Below are 26,275 nucleotides of genomic sequence, written 5' to 3'. Positions count from 1 at the left end.
AGTTTTCCTGCAGCTGGACAATGGGAGAGGTGGGACTTCTTTCACTACTTTTGAATCCCTAAACCTTAAAAAGCAAAAGGTAAAGATAAAAAGACAACAGCAAATCAATTTTCATTTGCCGGAAGCCTTCTTTTCTTTAATTCCAGGATTTAGGTTTTTTGGGAGGTAGTGGTGGTGATGAAAAGGTCAAAGGTAATGATTAAATAAATTTTAGGGTTAGATGAGAAAATTCTAAATCATAAAACAACTGGAAACAATTGGACTAATTGCTCTGCATTCATCATTCTTATGTTGCTTTCTGCTGTAAAGCAGGAGAGGCCAGCAAGATTGCTGTTTCTGATTCTAAATAGCCCATAGCAAGAATGTAAAATGTGTTCATTCATATACAATAAAAAGTACAACACAACTTAATGCAAATACTTGCTAAACTAAAGGTCAAATTATATACTCAAGTACAGAACTTTAAAAAGTTTGATTTATCTGCATGCTACACATATCCTGATTCTTATTAAAGAACAATATACAGTATGGAGTTTCCTCAAAAATTTAAAAATGAAACTCCCATTTGACCCAGTGATCCCACTTATAGGAATATAACCTAAGAAACCTGAAGTACCAATCAGAAAGTATGCACCCCTATGTTCACAGCAGCACAATTTACAATAGCTGATTTGGAAACAGCCCAATTGCCCATCAGCAGATGAGTGGCTAAAAAAGCTGTGGTACATCTACACCATGGAATACTATGTAGCTGTAAAAAAGAAAGAACTCTTACCCTTTGGTACAGCATGGAGGGACCTAGAGAGTATTATGCTAAGCGAAAGAAGCCAGCCAGAGAAAGACAAGTATCACAAGGTCGCACTCATATGTGGAATCTAATTAACAAAATAAACTGTAGAAGAAAATAGACGCAGAGACATAGAAGCATGGAACAGACTGGAATCTCAGAGAGAAGATAGAAGTGGGTCGATGGGAAGAGATCAACCAAAGAACTTGTACTACAGACATGCATAACCCATGGACACAGACAATAGGGTGGAGAAGGCCTGGGGCAGGGGCGAACTAGAAGGGATCAATGGGGAGGAAAAATGGATCCATGTAATACTTTCAACAATAAAGATTTTTTAAAAAACACACACAGGAAGAACCAAGATGGCGGCATAGGTAAACACTTATACTTGCTGCCTCTCACAACCACATCAAAAAAACAGCTAAAAGGCAGAACGACCACCCAGAACCGCAGGAAGGCTGGCTGAGTGGAAGTTCCACAACTAGAGGTGAAGAAAGTGCATTGAGACTGGTAAGAGGTGCGGAGGCGCAGAAAGTGCTGGCACCTGGATGTGCTGCTCTTCATTGGGAGGGAGACAGAAGCTCCTGCTTGCTCTGAACTCCAGTTCCGGGCGAGACTCTGGGGGACCCAGACACATACGGGGAGAAACTGGACTGTCTGGCATCGGGACAGGAACGCGAGGGAGGCTTTCTCTCAGAGGTGCTCGCAGCGATCACTGTTCCTGCGCGTGCGCAGGACGCAGAAACCCGGGGACCCCTACGGTGCAGGGCTGACTGGCAGCCATTGCTGTTTACTCCACCCTGGTGATTCCCAGAGAACCCATCCCACCCAATTTACAACCACACCCAAGCTGTGTGCATTGGCTTTTGCATATGAATGGCCTGTCCTTTCTCCACCTAAAACCTGTCTAACTGCCACTGGGTCAGAGAGCCCCAGAGCTTCCAGAAGGCCCAAGGGTGGCAGCAGCAGCCTGCCTTGCTTCACAGTTGAGCCTCGTCTGGGCACTTCCAAACCCCATACAAAGAGGAGGAATCGGTAGATGTCTCTGTAGCTCCTGCTGGGTGGCCCCAGACAGTGGCTGAACTTGCACCTCCTTGGAGATCCAAGAGTCAGTGTACCCAGTGGTCAGAGTGAGACCATCCTGGATTACAACTCTTCACATCCATAAGAGACACACTCAAGGGGAAGACTCAGTGAGCACCAAAGCCCCACTGAAGTCCTGCCCCATAAGGGTGTCTCCTGCACAACCAATCTTCTAGTGTAGACAAAGCTGTTCATCAAAGCCAATTGGCCTGGAGGTCAATTCCACCCAGTGATACCAACAGCAATCAACGCTTAACTACAAGACTGTGCAAACAGCCCACAAAGGGGTGCACCAAGAGCGTCCACCTCAGGTGACTGGAGAGGCTGAGCCACTGGGCCCTATAGGAAACCTACCACACAAGGCCACTCTATCAACTCAAGGAGAATTAGTAGCTACCCAGTACATAGAAACAAACACAGGTAATCAGCCAAAATGTGGAGACAAAGAAACAAGTCACAAATGAAAGAAATGGATGAAAGCAAAATACTGGATATAGAGTTCAAAACCACGGTTATAAGGTTACTCAAGAATCTTCTAGAAACCTCCGAGAAATTTAGTGAGACCCTCAAGGATATGAAAAAGGACCAATCAGAAATTAAGCATACACTGACCGAAATAAAGAATAATATACAGAGATCCAACAGCAGACGAGAGGATCACAAGAATCAAGGCAAGGATTTGAAATATGAAGAAGCAAAAAACACCCAACTGGAAAATCAAAAGGAAAAAAGAATCCAAAAATATGAAGATAGTGTAAGGAGCCTCTGGGACAACTTCAAGCGAACCAACATCCGAATTATGGGGGTGCCAGAAGAAGAGAGAGAGCAAGATATTGAAAACCTATTTGAAGAAATAATGACAGAAAACTTCCCCTACCTGGTGAAAGAAATAGACTTACAAGTCCAGGAAGTGCAGAGAGTCCCAAACAAGAGGAATCCAAAGAGGACCACACCAAGACACATCATAATTAAAATGCCAAGAGCAAAAGACAAAGAGAGAATCTTAAAAGCAGCAAGAGAAAAACAGTTAGTAACCTACAAGGGAATGCCCATAGGACTGTCAGCTGATTTCTCAATAGAAACTATGCAGGCCAGAAGGAAGTGGCAAGAAATATGCAAAGTGATGAAAAGCAAGAACCTACAACCAAGATTACTCTACCCAGCAAAGCTATTATTTAGAATTGAAGGTTAGATAAAGAGCTTCACAGACAAGAAAAAGCTAAAGGAGTTCATCACCACCAAATCAGTATTATATGAAATGCTGAAGGGTATTCTTTTTTTTGTTTTTTAAATATATTTTATTGATTTTTTACAGAGAAGAAGGGAGAGGGATAGAGAGTTAGAAACATCGATGAGAGAGAAACATCGATCAGCTGCCTCCCGCACACCCCCTACTGGGGATGTGCCCACAACCAAGGTACATGCCCTTGACGGGAATCGAACCTAGGACCCTTGAGTCTGCAGGCTGACGCTCTATCCACTGAGCCAAACTGGTCAGGGCTGAAGGGTATTCTTTAAGATGAGGAAGAACAAGAAAAAGGTAAAGATAAAGAATTATGAACAACAAATACATATCTATCAACAAGTGAACCTAAAAATCAAATGAATAAAAAACCTGATGAGCAGAACAAACTGGTGAATGTAATAGAATCAGGGGCATGGTAAGGGAGCAGACTGACAATTCTCGGGGTGAAGGGGTTGTGGAGGGTGTGGGAAGAGATTGGACAAAGAGCTTACACCTATGGACAAGGTCAGTGGGGCAGGGGGAGGCCTGGAGTGGGAACTGGGTGGAGGGGAGCTATGGGGGGAAAAAAGAAGAACATCTGTAATAATCTGAACAATAAAGATTAAAACACACACACACACACACACACAATCCATCAGTAATAAAAAGTCTAATTTCTAAAGCATTATTTCATATAAAACTATAGAGCCTGGATAAAGGAGAGGGAATTAGGAAGAGATAATCAGGACATATTTACCTGACAAAATCACAACTGGAAGCAAAACAAACTGCCGGTGACAGCAAAGCAAAGCTAAAAAGCGTGTTTTAAAGATGATACTGTCACTGAGACAAAATAATGTCCTTATGCTAATTTTCCGTGATCATGTTATCAATAAAATTAATTCTGAAAATACTGTACACCTTTCAAAATGACTCAAGTTACCATTACTTAGTTTAACTATTGGGATTAAGTAAATTTTGTGAAAGTTCCCCCATCTAGGGAACCTGGTTGCTATGTACTAAATGTATTTATATTTGTATAGGACATTTTCAGTTGTAGCTATTTTCTTTTTTTGTAGCTATTTTTTAAAACTAGGTCTTGACTTCACAAAAGTTTTCATATAACATCTACTTAGAAACCAACTCTGAGGTTCACTATTAATCTCTATTTTCATTGAGAACTTATCTATTCTCAAAGTTGGTGTTCCAGTAAGTGATTAATGTAACAAATCCTCTTTTTAACAAAATTCCCAATTCATCCTGAGAAACATCTTCTCTCATAAAATTCATTATTAGGCCAGAATTCTGAAAATGCTATCATGCAATCCTAAGACTTCCACTCCTAAGTCTTCCTAAGACTTTATAAAATGGAAGGAGCCTCTTAAGAGGGAAAGACCATCCAGAGCTTCACTCCTGAAGAATCCTATCTAATAAAAGGCAAATATGCAAATCAACCGAACAGCGGAACCATGGGTCACTATGATGTGCATTGACCACCAGGGAGCAGATGCTCAACGCAGGAGCTGCCCCCTTGTGGTCAGTGCGCTCCCACAGGGGGAGCACTGCTCAGCCAGAAGCCCTGAGCCTGGCTCATGGCTGGTGAGTGCAGGCTGGGCTGAGGGACCTCCCTCACCCCCACCCCCCAGTGCACAAATGTTGTGCACCAGGCCTCTCTAACAGATAAAATTCTAGTATCTAAACTATTCATCAGTTCAAAAAAGTCTGTAGCCTACCTCTTGAAAATCCTCTAAGAGAATTAACAACCATTATGAGTCCTAATTCAGCCACAAAATTTCTAAGAAAAATATAGACTTTGTGATCTTGCCAATTTTAACCCACCTTTACCTCCTTAAGCCATATTCTTTGTCTTGAAAGGTCCTCTATAGCAGCGGTCACCAACCTTTCAGACCTCGCAGACCACCGGTTGGTGACCGCTTCTCTATAGTCACTGCTTTACAAACCTTTTGAGATACCTGTTTCCAAAACCTTAAGCCAGCCACACAGAACAGAATGGAATTCCAGAGGGAGGCATTCTTTAGTTCTCCTGAAAGGTCGCCTTTTTAAAACAAACAGTGCTTCAGGATATTTTTTTAATTGATTTCAGAGAGGAAGTGAGAGGGAGAGAGAGAAACATCAATGATGAGAGAGAATCATTGATTGGCCACCTCCCACATGCACCACACTGGGATCCAGCCAGCAACTCGGGCATGTGACCTCCTGATTCATCGGCCAGGCATTTTATATTGCAGTATCACTGACATACATTCTATTATTACCATTATTAGTTTCAGGTGTACAGCATAACAATTCACTATTCATATATACAGTATTGTGAAATGATCATCACTATACTGTATGTAGTTAACAACTGTCATCATACATAGGTATCAATTTTTTTTCTTGTGATGAGAATACTTAAGATTTCTTGGCAACATATGAATATGCAAGGGTCCCCTTTTCTGTCTGATTGCTACGGATGGATGTCTAGGTTGAGTCTATAGATTGGGTGGCTTTACAGATGATAGTGCCATTACTGGAGAAAAAACTAAAGAGAAACAACAGACAATACTGTGACACTGGAAAAGATCAGAGTCCAGGGCAACTCTGCTCTATAAACTTGGGTTAGGAATGTAGCTTTAAGCCTGTTTGTTACCTGTAAATGGGAATATATGTGTATACATCATAGACTCTTAGGGTTAAATGAGACCATGAATGAAATGGATTTAACATAGTAACTGCACTATGATCACACCTATTAAATGTTGGCCCTTACAAGCATTCTCATTGGATTGGATGAAGATCACCAATAAAGCCTTTGATGAGCCATGTCCCACTGGCTTTCGTGTTATCTAATGAAGTTCCTCTGGGCCTGTGTTACACTGACAGCACCTAGCTAACTCAGGAAAAGTTGTTAAAAAATGCTAAGCATGAAAAATGTCCAAGGTACAACTGTTCTATTAGAACTAAGCATTGCCTTGGGGCATGACCCAAGTACTAACTATTTCAGTAATATAAATGTTTCAAAAAAAAAGATGGACCAAAGTCATCCATTTTTTTTTTTTTTTTAGTCCTCACCGGAGGATATTTTTTCCATTGGTTTTTAGAGAGAGTGGAAGGGAGAGGGAGAGACAGAGAAACAATTTGAGAGAGACACATTGATTGGTTGCCTTCCACATGCCCCCAACCATGGCTGGGAGCCTGCAACCAAGGTCTGTGCCCTTAACCAGAATCGGACCCGGAACCCTTCAGCCTGCAGGCCAGTGCTCTATCCGCTGAACCAAACAGGCTCGGGCCAAAGTAATTCTTTTAAGTGACATAACAAGGACTAGGTAGGAAGATCCTGAGGGCTGTAGTACACCTGTAGCAAGTCCCGCGCACTGCTGCATCCCAGCGTCCTGCCCGCCACCATCGCCATCATGCCCAAGAGAAAGGCTGAAGGGGATGCTAAAGGAGTTAAAGCCAAGGTGAAGGACGAACCACAGAGAAGATCCGCCAGGTTATCAGCTCAACCTGCTCCCCCAGAGCCAGAGCCCAAGCCTAAAAAGGCCCCTGCAAAGAAGGGAGAAAAGGTACCGAAAGGGAAGGGGAAAGCTGATGCTGGCAGGGATGGGAGTGACCCTGCAGAAATGGAGATGCCAGACAGACAGGCACAGGAAGCTGCAGGTGCGGGAGGTGCCGGTGAGGTGTGTGCATTTTGGATAGCTGTGCCGTTCTGGTGACTGCACAGTCCGAAATACTATTTTTTATCAAGTTTTATAAAAATGCAGAATTTTGTTTTACTTTTTTTTTAAGCTATGTTGTTAGCACACAGAACACTTCATTCTTATTTTGGGGGGGAAGGACATATAATACTAATAGAATGTCTCCAAAGCTGGACTGGCATGGGGGCACAAACACCTTTCCCTTTTAGTTTTGAGAAACTTCCTCTTGGTTCCTGGGAGGAGGGATCTCTTGATGTTGATACACAATAGCCATCATGGCACAAACACCTTGTTGTGTGAGAAAACTAAAATTCGTTTTTAAGTCCTTTCCTCCCTCTCCACTTTAAGTATAGACTGTGGCTCTCTTAAGCCCAGAGACCTATTGGGACCTGACCCCCCCCAAAAATTGGTTTCCAGTATGTTGGGCAACCTGGACTTTCCAATGTCACCACTGAGATGGCCTCCCTCAGAAGAGCAGCAGTTCCTTTTAAGGTTGTGGATCTACAGATTGATGTGCTCTGCCATTCATTTCATTTCCTGAAAGTCGGGGTTGGCTTGTGAAAAGTTGTTAAACAACATGCTCAATGTGAAATGTCAACCCTCACTCTAAACTCTCCCTGTTCTGAGCATCAGAGGAAGACTTCATTGGGTTTTATAGTGGCTTTCTGATTTTGGTAGTTCATTGAAGAAGGGAGTTTGAAAATTGTTGTATACTGTTAACGATTGGCTGCCCAGGTCCTGCCTGAAATACCATGATTGTTTAAGAAAAGTGTCTTTAATAAAGCTGGATACAGTTTGGAAAAACACACACACTAACAAAGAAGGACCCTCCTCTTCCATACTAGGTGTTCTAAGAGAAAGCCCTTATCTGAAACATCCTCAACAGGAGATGAACTGAATCTAGTATTTTGGTCAGTCTGCAATGAATTTCTTAGACTGGGATATCAGGAACAAGGATTTGTTACCCACACCTGAAGGACTGCGAAATAAAAACATTAACTATAACTTCAATAAGGAAACTGTTCAGCTACACATAAACTCTACAATGCCAAAACATGTTAAAAGATAAAGCTTTCCGCCCTAACTGGTTTGGCTCAGTGGAGAGAGCACCGGCCTGCGGACTGAAGGGTCCCAGGTTCGATTCCGGTCAAGGGCATGTACCTTGGTTGCAGGCACTTCCCCAGTAGGGGGTGTGCAGGAGGCAGCTGATCGGTGTTTCTCTCTCATCTATGTTTCTAACTCTCTATCCCTCTCCCTTCTTCTCTGTGGAAAATCAATAAAATATATTTTTTAAAAAAAAAGATAAAGCTTTCCTATTCAGATACTCTGAAATGTATAAATATCTCCGAATATATCTTGGGAGGTGAGACATTACAAATAAATTATTTTCTATGTATTTTTAGACAATTTGGCACTGTGATAGCTAAGGGTCATTTTATTATTTATTATAAATTGCCAAAGCTACACAAATCACAGTATTTTAGAACCAAAGGAAACATAGAAATCATTTAGTTCTGGAAATTTCACAAAATTTAAAATATTAATTGCAACGCACATTTTAAAATCCAAACTCAGCATAGATATCTATCTGCACATATATAGTGTCTTGCAATGTGGTTATTTTTAAAGTTTTTATTCACAATATAACTGCAGTAGCAGAGACTGTGTACAATTAGACTTTTCAGAAATCCTAGGCACTGAGATTCCCCCTGCCAAAACAGAAATATTTGAAACATGATTGCATTACACAAAATTTCATCCCAAAATTCAATTGGGATAGCTACATTCCACAAACCTTACAACAATCCTTCAATACAGAAAACAACAATGAAGAATTTTATGTTGCTAAGATTCACCAAGATCAGGAGTGATCAGTTCTTAGTATAGGATTCTGATGGGTTTTTTGTAAGATTTATAGTCTTAAATCTATAGTAAAGGTTAGGTAGACAAGAAGAGAGAGATTGCATTATCAGGCAAATAATGTGAAGCCAAAGGGAAAAAAAATCTGAAAAGGTAGAAAACCGAGGGGCAAAGAACACACCACCTACTTCCCCTTATCATCACTCCAATTCTGAGCACCAATATAAAATTACCCATTATAAATACATATATATCATTGATGCATACCAAAAGGACTTGTCGAAATGAGCTGATAGATTACTATCATACATTTTGTCCCAGAGTACCCAACAACAAATGGACGTCATGTGACTTCCTTAATTTTCCTAATTGGAGAAGAAATGTGAAATAAACGAAAGCAGAATCTATATATTAGAACATGAACACTGAACATCTAATGACATATCCTATACTGACTCTACCCAGGGGACAAGTCCTTCCACTGCACTCCTGCCTTGGGAGAGTCAATTATTCACCAACTCACTGCTTCCCACCACTGATTAAAGGTGGCACACAATGTTCTTCCGAAGAACTGTGTAGCCCTGGCCAGTGTGGCTCCATGGTTAGAGCGCCATCCCATGCACCAAAAGGTTGCTGGTTCCATCCCAGGTCAGGAGGCGTGCGTGAAACAACCAATCAATGTTTCTCTCTATCTCCCTCTCCCTTCCTTTCCTTCTAGACTCAATAAAAAGGCATATCCTCTAGTGAGGATAAAACAAAAAAAGAACTGTAATTTTCTGAATAAGTCAAGCAATGAGCAACACTTCAAGAATCTGATTTTAAGGCAGTCAGCATATACTACATATTCTCAGCCTACTTTTATGGATATATTTAACCAAGAGACAGAATGAAAGAAAAACATCAGAAGCATAATAAACCAACTAATCGATACAGGCATATGTCAACTTTTCACACCATAGCTGATCTGATTAGGCCAATAATCTGGGGTAATTGCATCCCCTCTTCTCATTCAAATGGCCCTGGAGGAGGAGGCGCTCTCTCCAAAACAGCCAAGGTGCAAGGGAAAGAATCACAAGAATGCAGTGAATAATGTGTCCGTTCAATTAAGCCACCTTTCTATTTCTTCTCTTCTACTGAGTGTGGAATCAACTAAGTCACTAGGCTTGTCTGAGCCTGGGCGTTTTTCATCTGTGAGATGAATAACGAGTCTCTCTCAGGATTCTGAGTGTTACAGTGGGAAAGTGCATATAAAATGGGCATGCAAAATGTAAAGTACTGTGCGAATATATGGTATTGGAGGATATCATCTTAAAATTTAAATCTAAATATTCAAATGGCTGGTGCTCAAGTATTTGTCCATTCACCAGTCATAATATAAAGATTACCTCATGTACTAATTATATGTTTATTCACTAGTAATATTAAAAGAAATCAGTCATGTCTTTAGAATGATTAGTCATTCAATCTAATACACACTCTATTGCAATAACAATAACATTACCAACAGGTGAATGAATACTGCTTATACTATGTATTCTGTGCCAGGTCCTATGCCTAGTATGCTACACTCATTTTATCCTTACAGTGCCCACCTCCTGTGGAGAAGTTATCCATACATGAAACATGAAAGCACAAGCTCAAGTAGCAGGTCCAAGGTCACAAGGTTAGCGAGTGACAGAGAGGGCTGATTTGACCCAAAGCCCTGGCTCTCAACTACTCTCCAATATGGCCATAATTGTAAAATGCACACCAAATTTTGAAGACTTATGAAAAAAAGAATGTGAGATATCTCACTGCAAGTTTGTAATGATTACATGTTGAAATATTTTTTATAAAATGTATTCTTAAAGTTATTTTACCTGCTTCTTTCTATATTCTTACTGTGGCTACTAGAAAGTTTAAATTTACATGTGGCCTTGCAATGCATTTACTTATACTGGACAGCACTGATTTAGAATATCATACAGGATATTTTACAAATACAAAGAGCACAAAACAATTTTAAATTTACAAACAACATGTTTAGAGTACAGATACTTTCCAATCACAATAGCTGTTCTAATATCAAGTTAATGTAACCAATATAAAGAAAACTTCAAAATCCCTTAGTGTAAAAATATAGTTCCACTTATTTAAATTTCAATATTGCAGAATTTTTTTAAAATGTCCTATTATGAAAATTGGTCTTTCCAACTACAAAAGTGATACCAAGTCATCCACACTATAGAAATTACACACACAAATACATCATGCTACCAAGCAATAGTGAGTCATTGCTTCTCAGTGTGTACTAGTATATTAAATGGCATGAATACTACTTGAAGCGGAATCACACTGCTTATTTTGTAACTTGCTTCTTTCTATTATGATGTTATCTTTTATTAAATAGTCTTCCTGAATTTTTTTTTTATTTTGAAATAATTATAGATTCATAGGAAGTTGCAAAAATAGTACGAGGTCCCATATACCCATCATCCAGTTTCCTGGAAATGATTTCATCTTCTTGATTATAGAACAATATCAAAACCAGGTAGCTGGCCCTAGTTGGTTTGGCTCAGTGGAGAGAGCACCGGCCTGCGGACTGAAGGGTCCCAGGTTCGATTCCGGTCAAGGGCATGTACCTTGGTTGCGGGCACATCCCCAGTAGGGGGTGTGCAGGAGGCAGCTGATTGATGTTTCTCTCTCATCGATGTTTCTTTTCTAACTCTCTATCCCTCTCCCTTCCTCTGTTAAAAAAATCAATAAAAAAATATTTTTAAAAAAAAACAACCAGATAGCTGACATTGGTACTCTGTGAGTATACATAGGTCTTTGCCATCTTATCACACACATCAATTCACGTAACCATGACCACAATTAAGATACAGATCTATTCAGAACCACAAAGATCTCTCTTGTTACCCCTTAGAGTCACACTCATCTCCCTGCTCCCCACAAGCCTAAACCCTGGTAACCACCAACCAGTTCTCTTTGGGTGCTTTGTCATTTCAAGAATGTTAATGGACCCTCTCATATGTGCCCTTTAGAGATTGGCTTTTTTCACTCAGAATAATACCCCTGAGACCCATGACAGTTGTATGTGTCAATACTTTGCTCCTTTTTAATCACTGAGTAGTACTCCATAGTATGAATGTACCATTCACCTACTGAAGGACCGTTAGGTTGTTTCCAGTTTTCGACTACTATACACAAAGATGCCACAAACAGGTTTTATGTGAATGTAAGTTTTTACTTCTCTGGGATAAATACCACGAGTGCAAATGCTAGGTCAGATGATAGGTGTATGTTTAGTTTTGTAAGAAGCTGCGGGATCTCGCCCGTTCCCAATGTAGGCGAGATCTCAAAACATTTTCAAGAGATGCAAAATATTCATGGCTATTCCATACTGTTTAAACAACTCCCTGCTGATTCCTATATTGGTGATTTTCATTTTGTTATAATAAGGACACAATTAATATGCCTGTATGTACACAAAAATTTTTACATGCAGATCACACAAATTCCTAGAATTGGGTCACAGGGTACAAATATTTTAAAGAAATTTGATGCCAACCACCATACTTAATAGCCTTCAGAAAACATACATCAACTTACCTACCTGCCAAAGGTCTGTGAGAGAATGTCCATTTTCCAACTTCACCAAATTTTTTTTAAATATTTAATATCTGACTTGCTAAAAACTGTTAACTTTTTTTGTATTCGAGAAATGGTAAGGTTATACATTTCTCAACTTTTCTAACAATTTGTCGTTCTCTTATGAATTACCTGTTTCTGTTGATTGCCAACATTTTATTGGAATGTGGATTTACTGATTATAAAGACCTAGTTCTGTTTCTCTAGCATATTTCACAAAAATATAGGTTTTTAAAATACATATACCTGAAATCCAATGCAAGTGCTAGTAATGGGAGACAATAGCTGATTTTAGAATGTAAATAAGATACCAGGTTAACTGAGTCTCACAATTTATAAGCATCCCTACACTTCACACGAGGTATTGATTATTAAGGCATCTCCTCTGGTGCCAGCTCCAGGATGGTTCCTAGAACGCTGATCCCTTATTTCTCTAAGTTCACTTTGAATGTCAAGGCATCATTTGCCATAACAAACACCAAATACTATCAACCAGCTTCAGTAGGAAGCCTGGCTGGCCATAGAAACCAGCAGTTCTCAAAGTGCGCTCCCCAGACAAGCAGCGTCACCGTCAACCAGGAACGTATAAAAATGCAAATTCTCAAGAACCAAGATGGAAGCTTAAGATATAGACCTGTGTGTGCTGCCTCCCACAACAACATTGAAACTACCAACTATAAGACAAACAGCTATCATTCAGAACCATGGGAAAGCTGACCCAGTGGAAGTTCTACAACTGGAAGGAAAGAAAGAAGAGCATTGAGACTGAGTAGGATATGCAGAGGCGCCAAGAACAGAGGTATGGAGTCGCTTGCCAGGTGGGCTGCAACTGGATGCATGGTTTTTTTCAATCAGAAGGGGTTACAAACTCTCGAATCCACTGAGCTTGTTTGGGGCGGGATTCTGAGGCCCCAGACCCCTACGGGGAGAGGCGAGACGGCCTTGCAGCAGGTCAGAAAGTGAGGGTGGCTTTCTCGCGGAGCTGCTCGCCGGCCGGCACTCAGGGATGCAGAGACACGGAGTCGCAGAGAGGCCAGGAGTCGCGGAGACGCCATTGCTGTTTGCTCCGCCCTGGTGACTCCCTGAAATCCCGCCCTACTCAATTTACATCCCCGCCCAAGCTGTGCCAGTGGCACAAAAGGAACCACCTGTGCTTTTGCAGCTTAACCCAACAAACTGCAGATTTCAACTCCTCGCATCCATAAGGGACACACTCAAGAAGCAGAATCAGGTTCGGAGGTAGCCGGAGCCGGAGCAGGAGCCAGAGCCGGACCCGGCTGGGCCGGCGACATGGAACCGCTGTACCAGCAAACGCACAAGCAGGTCCACCAGATCCAGTCTCACATGGGACGCCGGGAGAGGGCAGACAAGCAGTCTGCGCACTTAGTAGAAAACGAAATCCAAGCAAGCATACCAGATATTCAGCCAGCAAGAACACCTGGAGATTTTGTCCAGCAAGGAGCCGCCCAACAAAAGGCAGAATGCCAAACTTCATGTTGACCAGTTAAAGTATGATGTCCAGCACCTGCAGACTGCTCTCAGAAACTTCCAGCATCGGTGATACGCAAGGGAGCAGCAGGAGAGACAGCGAGAGGAGCTTCTGTCTCGCACCTTCACCCCCAATGTGGGATGTGGCGCCCCCTGCGAGGCTGCGACGGCCCCTGCGAGGCTGCGACGGCCCCTGCGATGCTGTGACAGTCCCTGCGAGGCTGCGACGGCCCCTGGGAAGCCGGTGGAACCGCGAGAGTCGCCCAGACGGCTTCGTCGACGGCCCGCGAACCAGCACGCAGCCCCACGCACAACTATCACCCGAAGGGTGAGAGGGTGAGAGCAGCTGTAGTGTTGCTTTCTCCCTCACTTTTTGGTAGCGAAATCCTCATTTTAAACATAAGAGGACACATTATTTTAAAAAGCCGTTACGTAGCTCCATACCCTTTCTGAGTAGAGCGTGAACAAGTCGTGAGAGACCTTTCCGAACACAGGGACACATCACGGATGGAAATAGCTACATTTTCCATGTGTATGACCTTTGACATGGCAACAAAAAGCATACACCTATGGATGAGGACAGTGGGGGGTAGGGACAGAGGGTGGGGTGGGAACTGGATGGAGGGGAGCTATGGGGGGGGGGGAAGGGGAACAGTAATAATCTGAACAATAAAGATTTATTTTAAAAAAATGCAAATTCCCAGGCACCCCAGACCTACTTAATCAAACATTATGGGGATGGGACCCAGCAATATGTTTCCACAGCCTTCCAGGTGATTCAGATGCACACTACAGTCTGAGAACTGACAATCTACACAAAACTAACATAAAAACATTAAATCAAGGTTGTCTTATGTACATAATTGTTCTCTGATAAAGGATTTGGGAGAAGTAAATTAAGCTACAGATACTAATTCAATGACATTTTCGTTCTTCCCCAAATTGAATTAAAAAAACACCTACAAACTGCATTTTAGCCTTATTTTCTACAAGTAGGAATCCTAAAACCATTAAGTGTTCACAAAAATTTCCCTTAGAAGAATCCAAAAAATGAACATATAAACTAACCAGCTATTATACACAAAGATGCCACATACAGGTTTTATGTGAATGTAAGTTTTTACTTCTCTGGGATAAATACCATGAGTGCAAATGCTAGGTCATATGATAAGTACATGTTTAGTTCTGTAAGAAGCTGCCAAACTATTTTCAAAAAAAAAAAAAATTAAAAATGAATTTACTACATATTTTTCAAATCAAGAGACTTGATTTGCTTATCACATACTGCCTGACTTCCCAACTCCCACATGGAACTATCATCTACATCATTTTGAAAATTCGATAAACTAGCATATTAAAACACAGCATGTGAAAAACTATAGTTTCTTAAATATTTGTGGTTTTGGTGAATAAATTGCTCAATAAATAAAAATAATTCTGGATAACAGAATTATGAGTGACCTTTGTTTATGTTTTTAGTTGTTTCCCCCCAAATTTTCTGTAATGAGAAAGTATTACCTTCATTAACTAAATTAAAGGACAAAGAACCAGTGACCACTTATACTAATAAAAGGGTGATATGCTAATCAGACCGGACATCTTCTGGGCAACCTTCCGGATGTCCTTCCAGACAAAGCCACGGTGGCGGGACCGAGGCAGAGGCAGTTAGGGGCGAACAGGCTGGCAGGCAAGAGCAGTTAGGGCGATCAGGCCAGCAGACAGAGGTGGTTAGGGGCTGTCAGGCAGGCAGGGGAGCAGTTAGGGGCATCAGGCAGGCAGGCAGGCAGCCAGAATGGTTAGGGGTGATCAGGCAGGCAGACAGGTGAGCTGTTAGGAGCCAGTGGTCCCAGATTGCAAGAGGGATGTCCCAGACTGGAGAGGTTGCCAGCTGGGCTGAGGGATACTCCCCTTTCCGCGGGCACAAATTTTGTGCACTGGGCCTCTAGCATATAATGATAAAGGAAATTAACCTACAGAACATCACTGACCATTTTTATTCTAACTATGTGATAAAAATTAAGGTGCTGGGGTAAGAAATTATAGTTCGTATTTAGAACTGAGCCTATCATGAGTATTAACCCAGTAACAAACCGAAATGGAGTACTAAACTATGGCAGCTATTTCCTGTCCACCTGGTTAAGTGTCCATTCTCCCTTCAAGTAACAGCTCCTGCAGATGTGTTAGGGTTGGCCAATCACAGTATCCCACCCTCCAGACAACTAAAAATGGTCCAGGAATTGGGCAAGTGACAGGGGTCCTGATTCCTGCAGTTATTCCTTTAATTCTGAGTTCAAATGGTATCCTTGTCTTTTTTGTGTTATCTGGGCCAATAAATTCATTTTTTTTCCAAAATAATGTAGTTTAAGTTAAATTCCATTTCTTACAGCCCTGAATATCCTTGCAGCACTTAAGAAATTAAACAACTTTTAATTTTGTAAAAGAATGAAGAGAACAGTGCATAAACTCATAACCTACATACATAGTAGTGAAATTATAACTAAATAAAGCGAATGAGTCAAGATTTCAACCTAACAGAATTTATGCAAATTATTAAACAGATTAGTAATGTACAACGTGTACATGGTACAATGACCAAGTTATGGGTAAGTGGACAGCATAACATTTCTATAGCCCAAATGTTCAGTAGCCATTTTAAAACTATCTTTAGGTGCCAGCTTACCAGCACATCCATCCAGTTCCTTATCAGATCTCAAAAGTGGTTTTGCACAACAAAATGGGCCTCTGCTTTATTACCAGGCTTTTCCATATGACTTTTGGTTGCTTAAATAAGCAACCAGAAATGATTAAGAAGCATCCCAGTTACTGTAACGTAGGCCAGTGCGCTAAAATAAAGCTCTAAAACCGAAGCCACTCCTGGAAGCACTGCAAGTGCATTGGCAGCCGTGGGCAAACTACGGCCCACGGGCCGGATCCGGCCCGTTTGAAATGAACAAAACTAAAAAAAAAAAAGACCATACCCTTTTATGTAATGATGTTTACTTTGAATTTATATTAGTTCACACAAACACTCCATCCATGCTTTTGTTCCGGCCCTCCATCCATGCTTTTGTTCCGGCCCTCCGGTCCAGTTTAAGAACCCATTGTGGCCCTCGAGTCAAAAAGTTTGCCCTAATTCTGTTTAATTTCTAGTACACATTTAGAAAACAAAGCCAGAAAAGCAGGCATACTACTTTTACAGACATACTTCTAAAGACAACTTTCCCCTAATCTAGTGACATTTATATACACAAGACAGATGCCCTAATATGAAAGAATATTTATTGGAACTCTTAACTATAACAGTTTTACAGGGGACTCCAATTGAAACCCCAGGTCTTCATTTATTCTATACACTAGAGGCCAGATGCAAGAAAATTTGTGCAAGAGTAGGCCTTCCTTCCCCCGGCTGGCCTCCAGCGCCGAGGACCCGGGCTGCTTCCCTCGGCCCCGGCTTCGTCCAGAATGACATCTGGTCTAATTAGCATATTACCCTTTTGTTATTATAGATATTTACTGAACCCCTGCCAAGTGCCAGGCACTGTGACAGACATAGGAAAATAAAGCTATGAAAAGAAAGGTCCTGTCCTCAACAAAGATGAAAACAGCAAAAGTGATCAATGACAATACAGTTCAACTGTAATGAGGAGGTGTATCCCAATGGAGGGCCATGGCCAGACATCCAGAAGGACAGACAGGAGTCAGCCAGGGCACAACAGGAAAGGAAAAGCAGGTGAGAAGACAATCCAGAGGAGCAGACTGTGGAAAGGTATGAACAAGACAGCATGGTCCTTGCTTGGAAAACACCAAGCGATGTGGTAGGAAACGCACAAACTGTTATGGTGGCAGGTGGCGTGATGGCAGACTGCTTCCAGACAGTCTACAGAAAGAGACAGCCAGGCTCTGTCCCGTGCACCTTTCCCTTTCCTTTTAGTTTTTACTGTAATACACCACAGCCATGAAAACAAACAAAAAGAAAGAAAAAACAGCAAAGGACCAAGAAGTCCCTTGTGATGCTGCTTAGGATTTGGACTGTATCCTAGTGGCAGTGGGAACCAGGAGATAATTTAAGTTGCCCAAGAGGAGGCCCAAGAACCAGCTGGATTTTTGTGTCACGGGCATGTGTGCATGGTGTGGTGCCAGGTGCTTCGTCAATAGTATTTGGGGATTCCAGCCTGTGGGAGCAGTGGAAAGGTGTGGATGCCATCTGAAGACAGTAAGTACAGTTAATAAGGAGGTAGGAGGAAACAAAGAACTAATTAACTTGCATAAATCAGTCTATAGAGCAAATCCTACATCCACGAATCATAAAGGCCTAGTTTAAAGCCCAGACTGAGTGACGCGTCCCTCAATGCACCCCCTAGACCAGTGATGGCGAACCTTTGAAAAACCCTAACTTAACTCTGGTGCCGTGTCACAGAGAAATTTTTTGATATTTGCAACCATAGTAAAACAAAGACTTACACTTTTGATATTTATTTTATATATTTAAATGCCATTTCACAAAGAAAAATCAACCCAAAAAATGAGTTCGCGTGTCACCTCTGACACGCGTGTCGTAGGTTCGCCATCAATGCCCTAGACTGAGGGCCTCTACCTCCTCCAAAAAGCACTTGTGTTCTCTACCAGGTACCATCCACGCCATGCCTGCTGTGAAGTTCACTCACTCACTGCTTCACACCACTGGTTATCTTTCCAGGGTCGTACCTTTTCAAAAAGTTTGTTAGGTTCCCTGAAAGCCGTAATTTTCTGTCTATTTAACCAATATCTTGAAATATAAATGACTGATGAACAATACTACCGATGAGAGACAAAGTTTACTTCCACTTATGTATTCTAGAAAGTGCCACACACCAGGTTTTGTCCTTTTCACCTAATGATGTGGGGATTTATGCTACTGTTGGGAGGAGACTCTAGTTGAGAAAGATCCTATCTCTAGAATGCATAAGGTCTGCATGCACAGTTGAGCTCTCAGATACTCTTAGGATTAAACAACCCTGGTTAAATAAGCAAACCACACACAACTGGGATGGGTCTCACAACCCAGACGTGTACATACCATGCGATCCACTTACATAACCTTCAAAAATAAGCAGAACTCATCTCGGGTGTTAGAAGAGTGGCGGGAGGGGAGGGGGAAAGGGGGGTGACAACAGCGTACCAGGGGCTTCTGGCGGTCTCGTACTGTTCTGCTTCTTAACCTGGGTGCTGGTTAGACAGGTGTGCTCACTTAGTGAAAGTTCATCAAGTCTTATTGACTGCACACTTCTTTGTATGTGTGCTGCAGTTCAAAACATTTACTGAAATCAACAGGCAAAAAAACAAGAGGAAGCACCAGTGATGAGGAGTATAAAGGAAGATGCCACAAAGAAAAGGCCCTGGTGATGGGGCAAAAGAGAAAAGAGCCAAAAAGACTGTAGAATGTTTTAGAGTTCAAGTGGGAAAGCAGACATTTAGAGACCTACTGTCACCTAAAGTACTAATCAATGAATTAGTGCTAACTATTTTGGCAAATTATAGCCACTTAAGGAACTTTTTATTAATTCTAAAATTCCTTCAACATCTATGGAAGCACACTGTAAATGTATGCCACATTAACAAATACACAACTGAATCCATTCTGAATCTCCCACCTAGTAACTAATAAGATATCCTGGCAGCCGGGCCGGTGTGGCTCAGTGTTTGAGCATCAACCTATGAACCAAGAGGTCGCTGGTTCAATTCCTGGTCAGGGCACATGCCCAGGTTGTGAACTTGATCCCCAGAAGGGGGCATGCAGGAGGCAGCCAATGGATGATGTTTCTCTCTCATCGATGTTTCTATCTCTCTAGCCCTCTCCCTTCCTCTCTTAAAAAAAAAAAAGATATACTGGCAAGTTAGCTGGCCTAGGTTTAGTCTGCAACAAGCAACTAATAAACGTTGTACACAAAGGCTCCAACTCTACTGTTCCATACAAATTAACTAAATGGCACTGGGCAACCTACAGGAATAACTGTCTCCTTTTCCAAAAGAAAGCAGCACTGTTTCTTAGGAAGGCAAATGTGCGTCTCCACAATCTATAAAGCAGCCACTTCACCCAGTTCTCATCATGATCCTCAAGGCACATGCCCGGGTTTCAGAAGGGGGGTGCAGGAGGCAGCCTATCAGTGATGTTTCTCTCTCGGCGATGTTTCTACCTCTCTATCCCTCTCCCTTCCTCTCTAAACATATTTTAAAAAAGAGAAAAGCACTCTTGTTAAGCAAAGGCTTTGTAAAGTAAGGTATTTCTGCCCTCCTTTGCGGCCTGAAAATTGATTAAAATACAGTGGGGCCTTGACTTACGAGTGTCCCAACTAACGAGTTTTTTGAGATACGAGCCGTCTCTCGGCCGATTTTTTGCTTTGAGTTGCGAGCTAAAATTCGGGTTACAAGCCAGCTTCAGATACCCCACCGCTAGTTGGCGCAGCGAACGTCACAGTGAACGCCACAACATCAGCCCAGCATCACGTGTCTCACTCGTTCACTTTATGATTTGACAAAGAGTAATTTGAGTTACGAGCTCCGTCACGGAACGAATTAAACTCGTAAGTCAAGGCCCCACTGTAGTAAATTAAAGTTCCCGATCCTCCTCTAAATTCTTTGTAGCACTTGCCACTCGCTGAAATTATCTTGTTTACTTGTTTACTTGTTTATTTTCTTTCCATAGCATTTTAAGCTCCATGAGAACAAGGACCTTATCTGTCTTTAGACCACCGTAGCCAGAGCCCAGAAGGCTGTGTGCTCAACAAAAACTTGTAAATAACCACAACTATCCAGGTAATTTACTTTAAGGTCCCCAAGTAGGAGAATACTGTACATATATAAGATCATGTCAGTACCAAGAAATCGGTAGGTTCAAGGTCACCTGTTTCTGGGTGAGAGTAATTGACCCAGCTTTTGTATCAGTTCTGCGGCTGAGAGGTTAGACAAGGTTTGAAAATTTGGAAGGCAGGTAATTTTCTATGTATTTTTTGGAGGAATTTTATGAAAGACAAACACTATAATAAAATCAATGTGACCTAAGGAACAAAAGCCCAGAGGTGGGTGACTGAGCCCCCTGGAAAAGAGGCTTGCCCCTGCTCCAGATTAGGCACCTACTCCTGCTTTCTCGGCGTTCTCCTCCCTGAAAAGTATTACAGGATGATGCACTTTTGAAGCTTCAGCAAAGATGAAAATGTTGACATTATCACTAATTACGTATGTGACCCCCTATACCTTCTAAAGTCCTTCATGACTACTGAAGAGATTTTGAGTTGTCAGCGTGTCGGAGTTTAATGGGAGAAAAAGTCCAGTTACAACTGCAAAGAATCAGGGAACAAGGGAAACATTTTACTCACAAAACAACTGAATACCAACTTCCAATTCAATACCCTAAGTATCAGCTTTTTATTAAGCTCCACAATCGTATCACACATCTGAAGTCAATTCCTCATTTTGCTTGTCTGAAAATCTCTAGAAACTACCATTTTCAGAGGGGTAGCATTAAAATAAACACGGATTAAATAAAACATGATTTTCAACTCAACATGGTGATAAAATCTGGAGTTGAAGACCAATAAAGTTCTAAATCTCTGGTAATTATGCAATGCAAAAAATTTCCAATTTTTCAAGTGAGTGTGATTTAAGCAGTAGCTGCAAGTAAAGAACCATTCATCAGCAAGACTTGCAACCCGTCTTGGTAATTTTTACTTTACAATAAAGACATCACCGCATTCACAAAAACAACAAGACTAAAAGTAAAATATACTTACCCTGCCCGACAGTCAAGAACTTCAATTTAATGGTTAGATAAATGTGCAAATTTGTGGGTTTTTGTTTTTGTTTTTCCTTTTCAAAGCTGGTATCCTCTCTTTTCATGAAACTGGCCAAGTGGGCTAGGAAATACTAGCTATTACCCAGGAAGGAAGTGTTTCTTCCCCACCCACCATCGCCTTACATACACATCTTCGGCTGGAAAGGCTGAGAGTGTGTCAGCAGGGCCGGTGGAGAGGCCGCCTTCCCCACTGCAGGTGGCTCCTCAGTGCCAGGGTCAAGACTTAAAAGTGAATCACACAACAGGTGGGGAGACCACAGGATGGAGATGTTCTAACCTGGTTTGCAGGGAGGGTCCCACACTCCTCAAAATTACTAAAAATCATTACAGTTGGTGAACTTTATGGTATGTATATTATACCCCAATAAAGCAATAAAAAAATAACCAGCAAGAGGTAGAGACCCAACACATAACTGATACTACATCCAAAAATGTAAGATCTCTACTTCCCCCTGAACCTCCAAGTAGTCTAAGTATATTCCCTCCTTCTCCCCTTAACATATTCCTTAGGAGTTTCTAACCTTCCTTTCATTCTGCTCTATGCTGCTCCAAAAAGGAAGAATAAAATACCTTCTGAATCACTTTCATGACTCCACCTGCAGAATTAAATATATTTGGTATATATGGCAGTAATAGTGAAGAGTAGGCAGGTAATTTTGTAGAAATCAATTCTCCTGTTCTGAAGAAGTAAAGGGAGTGGGACTCCTCCTAACTGATCCCCAAGCCAGACTGCTCCAACCTCCCATCGCTTTTTATACCTCTCTTAGAGCCTTCAGTCCTTGGAGTGTGGTCATTCTGGTACCCGTCTTACCAACCTTTAACGCCCTCCTCCTCTCCCCAATGTCTTGAGCAGTATCTTTCACATCCTGAGAATATAAAAATGTTCTCTAGATAAGGGGCAATATTTTCCTAACCCAATTGAGGAATATCAATTCTATTCTCAGAGGATAAATACAGCTCTGAGTCCTACTGGACTACCACTAATTCAAAGCTGACTTCTTGGTTGACTGGTAAATGATGGCAACAATGACAAGGAGGATGAACTAACTCAAAAATCACCTTGGGCCAGCCAACCAGCTGCTGTTCTAAAACCAAACACTAGCTCAGAACACAAACCCAATTTCTATGCCAGTCAACAGGTTAGAAAAACTAACAGGTTAGAAAAATTATTTAAAAATTACAAGTTTTTGCATATTACCCAGCATCCAAAAACCGAGCAACAGGATTTCTACTACCATCACTACCAAGTCTGACTAAAACATTATGCAAGGCAGAAAATGTCAAACCTTTGAAGTACAGAGAAAATTACAAGGAAAAGTCCCAGGAAAAAAAACATGAAGTATCTAGGACAGTGATGGCGAACCTATGACACGTGTGTCAGAGGTGACACGCGAACTCATTTTTTTGGTTGATTTTTCTTTGTTAAATGGCATTTAAATATATAAAATAAATATCAAAAATATAAGTCTTTGTTTTACTATGGTTGCAAATATCAAAAAATTTCTATATGTGACACGGCACCACGGTTAAGTTAGGGTTTTTCAAAATGCTGACATGCTGAGCTCAAAGGGTTTGCCATCACTGATCTAGGATCAGAAAAATTAATCAATATGCTACATAGGATAAGATCAAAACCTGTGAAATTTACCTTTCCACTTGAATAACAAATATTATTTGCCTTCCATTAGTGATGACTTCTAGACTAGCTCTAAAACACCAATACTGGCAATAACCAAGATGAATCAAATTTAGAGTATGTAAGAATATCTATCATGAGCTGATAAGACATTAAGTCCTCAGGTCTCTGAAATCTGTGTTCAAAGCCTACTCAATAAAAAAATTACACAAAGATCCTTAAAGATACTAGGTGAGTATCCTATTCCCAAATAGACTCTAAAATATTTTAATTAATAATTAATGTTTACTTAAAAACTGAATTTCACTGTCATCTGTGACTCTGAAAAAAACTTTAAACATCCATATTTTTTTCCGTATTGTTTTTAAAATCAAAATCTCCCATGTGCTTCCAAAAAGTTGTTGAGTCAGATTTTTAAAATATATTTTATTGATTTTTTACAGAGAGGAAGGGAGAGAGATAGAGTTAGAAACATCGATGATAGAGAAACATCGATCAGCTGCCTCCTGCACATCTCCTACTGGGGATGTGCCCGCAACCCAGGTACATGCCCTTGAGCGGAATCGAACCTGGGACCTTTCAGTCCGCAGGCCGACGTTCTATCCACTGAGGCAAACCGGTTTCGGCTGAGTCAGATTTTTAATACATGTAGAAACTGAAATGCTTTTCATTATTGAGGTAAGTGTTCCCAGCAATATATCATATGCAAACTTTTGAATCTGGTAATAAGTTTCTTTTCACCAGTAAAGTTCTCAAGTTCTTATGAGTTTCCTAGTCACTTACTTGAACATCACCTACGGTAAATCAAAACAAAACCACAATAAAGAGGTCTGGCCTCTGAGGGAATCTACGTGTAAAAAAAAGTACTCATAAATACCATCGCAATTGCTTTAAATAGCACATACATTTCTAAACTTCCATGCCACTTGATCAAATTCCCTGTTTTGGATAGCAAAACAAAATCTAGCCCTCCCTGGTCCGGCTCAGTGAATAGAGCATTGGCCCGACTCCTCCCCCACCTTGCCCCTCAGAATGGACTGAAGAGTTCTGGGTTCAGATCCGGTCAAGGGCACGTCCCTTGATTGCAGGTTCGATTCTGGGTGCGTGCGCGCGTGCTGAAGGCAACCAATGTGTCTTTCTCACATCAGTATTTCTCTGTCTCTCCCCCTCCCTTCCACTCTCTTTAAAAATCAATGGAAAAGTATCCTTGGTGAGGATTAACAACAACAAAAAAAGAGAAAAACCTATTAAGCTCACAATGAGTGTTTTTACTTTAAATTAATCTATTCTATAATACAAAGAATTGACATGAATTTACTTTAAAAACTACTTATGATGAAATATCTTCACTTGAGTATTTTTATTCAAAGGTCTCCTTTCTAAAAGAGATAGTGGAATTCACAGAACTGTTCCATCAGTAATAGGACCAATTCATCTGTTATATTCTTTAGCCTGCCCAATATCCTATTTAATTCCACATATAAATAAAGCAATGATATCCTAATAGACACACTGAGTTAGTGAAAGAAAAATATCCAGTTAAAACTATGGAGTACTACTACAGTCATACTGGAATACCACCAACTCAAAAACAAGTACCTGATGAAATGAGGCTTCTGGCAATCCAAGCTAAGCCTTCAAGGACTTACCAAAACGCACTCATTCTGTCTCCCTTTCACACACATATTCCAATGTCTGCACGTTCTATGACATCAAGAATAGTTTAACCTCAAACTATACCATCAGTGAAAGAAACTCAAGATGGAAGTCAGAAGACTGGAAGACTCCAACATCAGCGCTGGCCTCTCACTCCAGTGCCTCTAGATGTGACACCAGATGCAGTTTACTACTTCACCAAAATAAAAAGAAATCCTTTCAGCACTTTTCGTTATCATCAAGTTTTAAACGCAAACTTCAATATAGTCACACAATTCATTTCACCATTTTGCAAAATCGTCTTCCATCAGCGCTCTGCGCCAAGATCAGGCAAAAACACACCAAACGGACAGCTAGGCTTTCCAAAAAATGCGCTTTCTTTATCAAAGCTCAATCTTTGTTTTCAAGTGCAAGAAAACAACAAACATTTGCTGCTCAAGACAGGAAAAGCACAACCAGCGTTACTGTATAACCACCACTAAATGTCTCAAAGGGAAAAATAGTTCAAGACCGGCAAATTGAAAACATTCTGCGCAAGCCAAAAATAAAAGCTCTTCTGCCCTACAATCAATCCACAGCAAAGTACTGCTTCCTCTCTTTAGGGCGCCAATACCAATGAGCCAATGGATACAAGTATAAAGTAAATTCAGTGTCTGTTTGAAATAAGACAAAAACCAGACATCATTTATTCAACATGAGGCTTTGCAGCCAAAACGAAATACAACCAAAACCACGCATCACCCACCACCAATGGCAGAAGCCGTAATCAACAAGTTGGAAAGAGGGCAAAACGAATAGCTCACTGCCCTCTCCTCCACATTAAAAACAAAAAAGTCCTTTCACAAAAGGTAACAGTTCAAGTACCTGGTGGAGGTGCCTTTCCTCACATCACAGATGCTGCATTTAAAGGCTTCCGCGCTGTTTCTGAAGGTGCAGACGCTACAATCCCAAAAGCCTTCGTCTGCGGCAGGTTTCGCTTGTCTCTTCGGCCTGCAGAGGAGCGGGGCGAGGGGAGCGGGGCGAGGGGCGAGGGAAGGGACGGGGCAGGAAGGGGAGACAGCACATCACAGGCGCTGGTGAGCCGTGGTAATTTCGCAGAAATCCTGGGCTGGAAACTTCGCTCCGGCGACCACCCACCCATCCTTTTCCGGAACCAGAAGAGGGACCCGGCCCCCACCGGCGCCCTGCCACCTCCGGGGCCGCGGGCCCTCCCACGGCGGGCCGCTCCGGAGCTGGGCCGCGGCCGCACAGGAAGCCGGCCGTACTCCGCGACCCGAGCGCGGGGCCGGTGACGGTATGCAGTAGGCTGCACTAACGGAAGAGCGGATCCCGGGGCACACCAGGCGGGCCGCAATGGTGAGCGGCCGGGGCTGCT

The 26,275-nt window shown here is 41.6% G+C and overlaps 1 protein-coding gene across 1 annotated transcript in view; it reads right to left on the bottom strand.

Moving 5' to 3' along the window:
* LOC102435898 (RING1 and YY1-binding protein) overlaps positions 1 to 26,056 on the bottom strand; it is an 83,236-nt gene extending 57,180 nt beyond the window's left edge. Inside the window, 2 exon segments of the mRNA XM_014446195.2 lie at positions 25,765 to 25,930; positions 25,933 to 26,056. Coding sequence (XP_014301681.1) covers positions 25,765 to 25,930; positions 25,933 to 26,041 — 275 coding nt within the window. The 5' untranslated portion in view covers positions 26,042 to 26,056.
* Between the last annotated feature and the right edge of the window lie 219 nt (positions 26,057 to 26,275).

Source organism: Myotis lucifugus, unplaced genomic scaffold (genome assembly GCF_000147115.1).
Source record: "Myotis lucifugus unplaced genomic scaffold, Myoluc2.0 scaffold_512, whole genome shotgun sequence".
NCBI classification, from domain to species: domain Eukaryota; kingdom Metazoa; phylum Chordata; class Mammalia; order Chiroptera; family Vespertilionidae; genus Myotis; species Myotis lucifugus.
The sequence above is the reverse complement of the archived record's forward strand: the minus strand, read 5'-3'. Positions and strand labels throughout refer to the sequence as shown.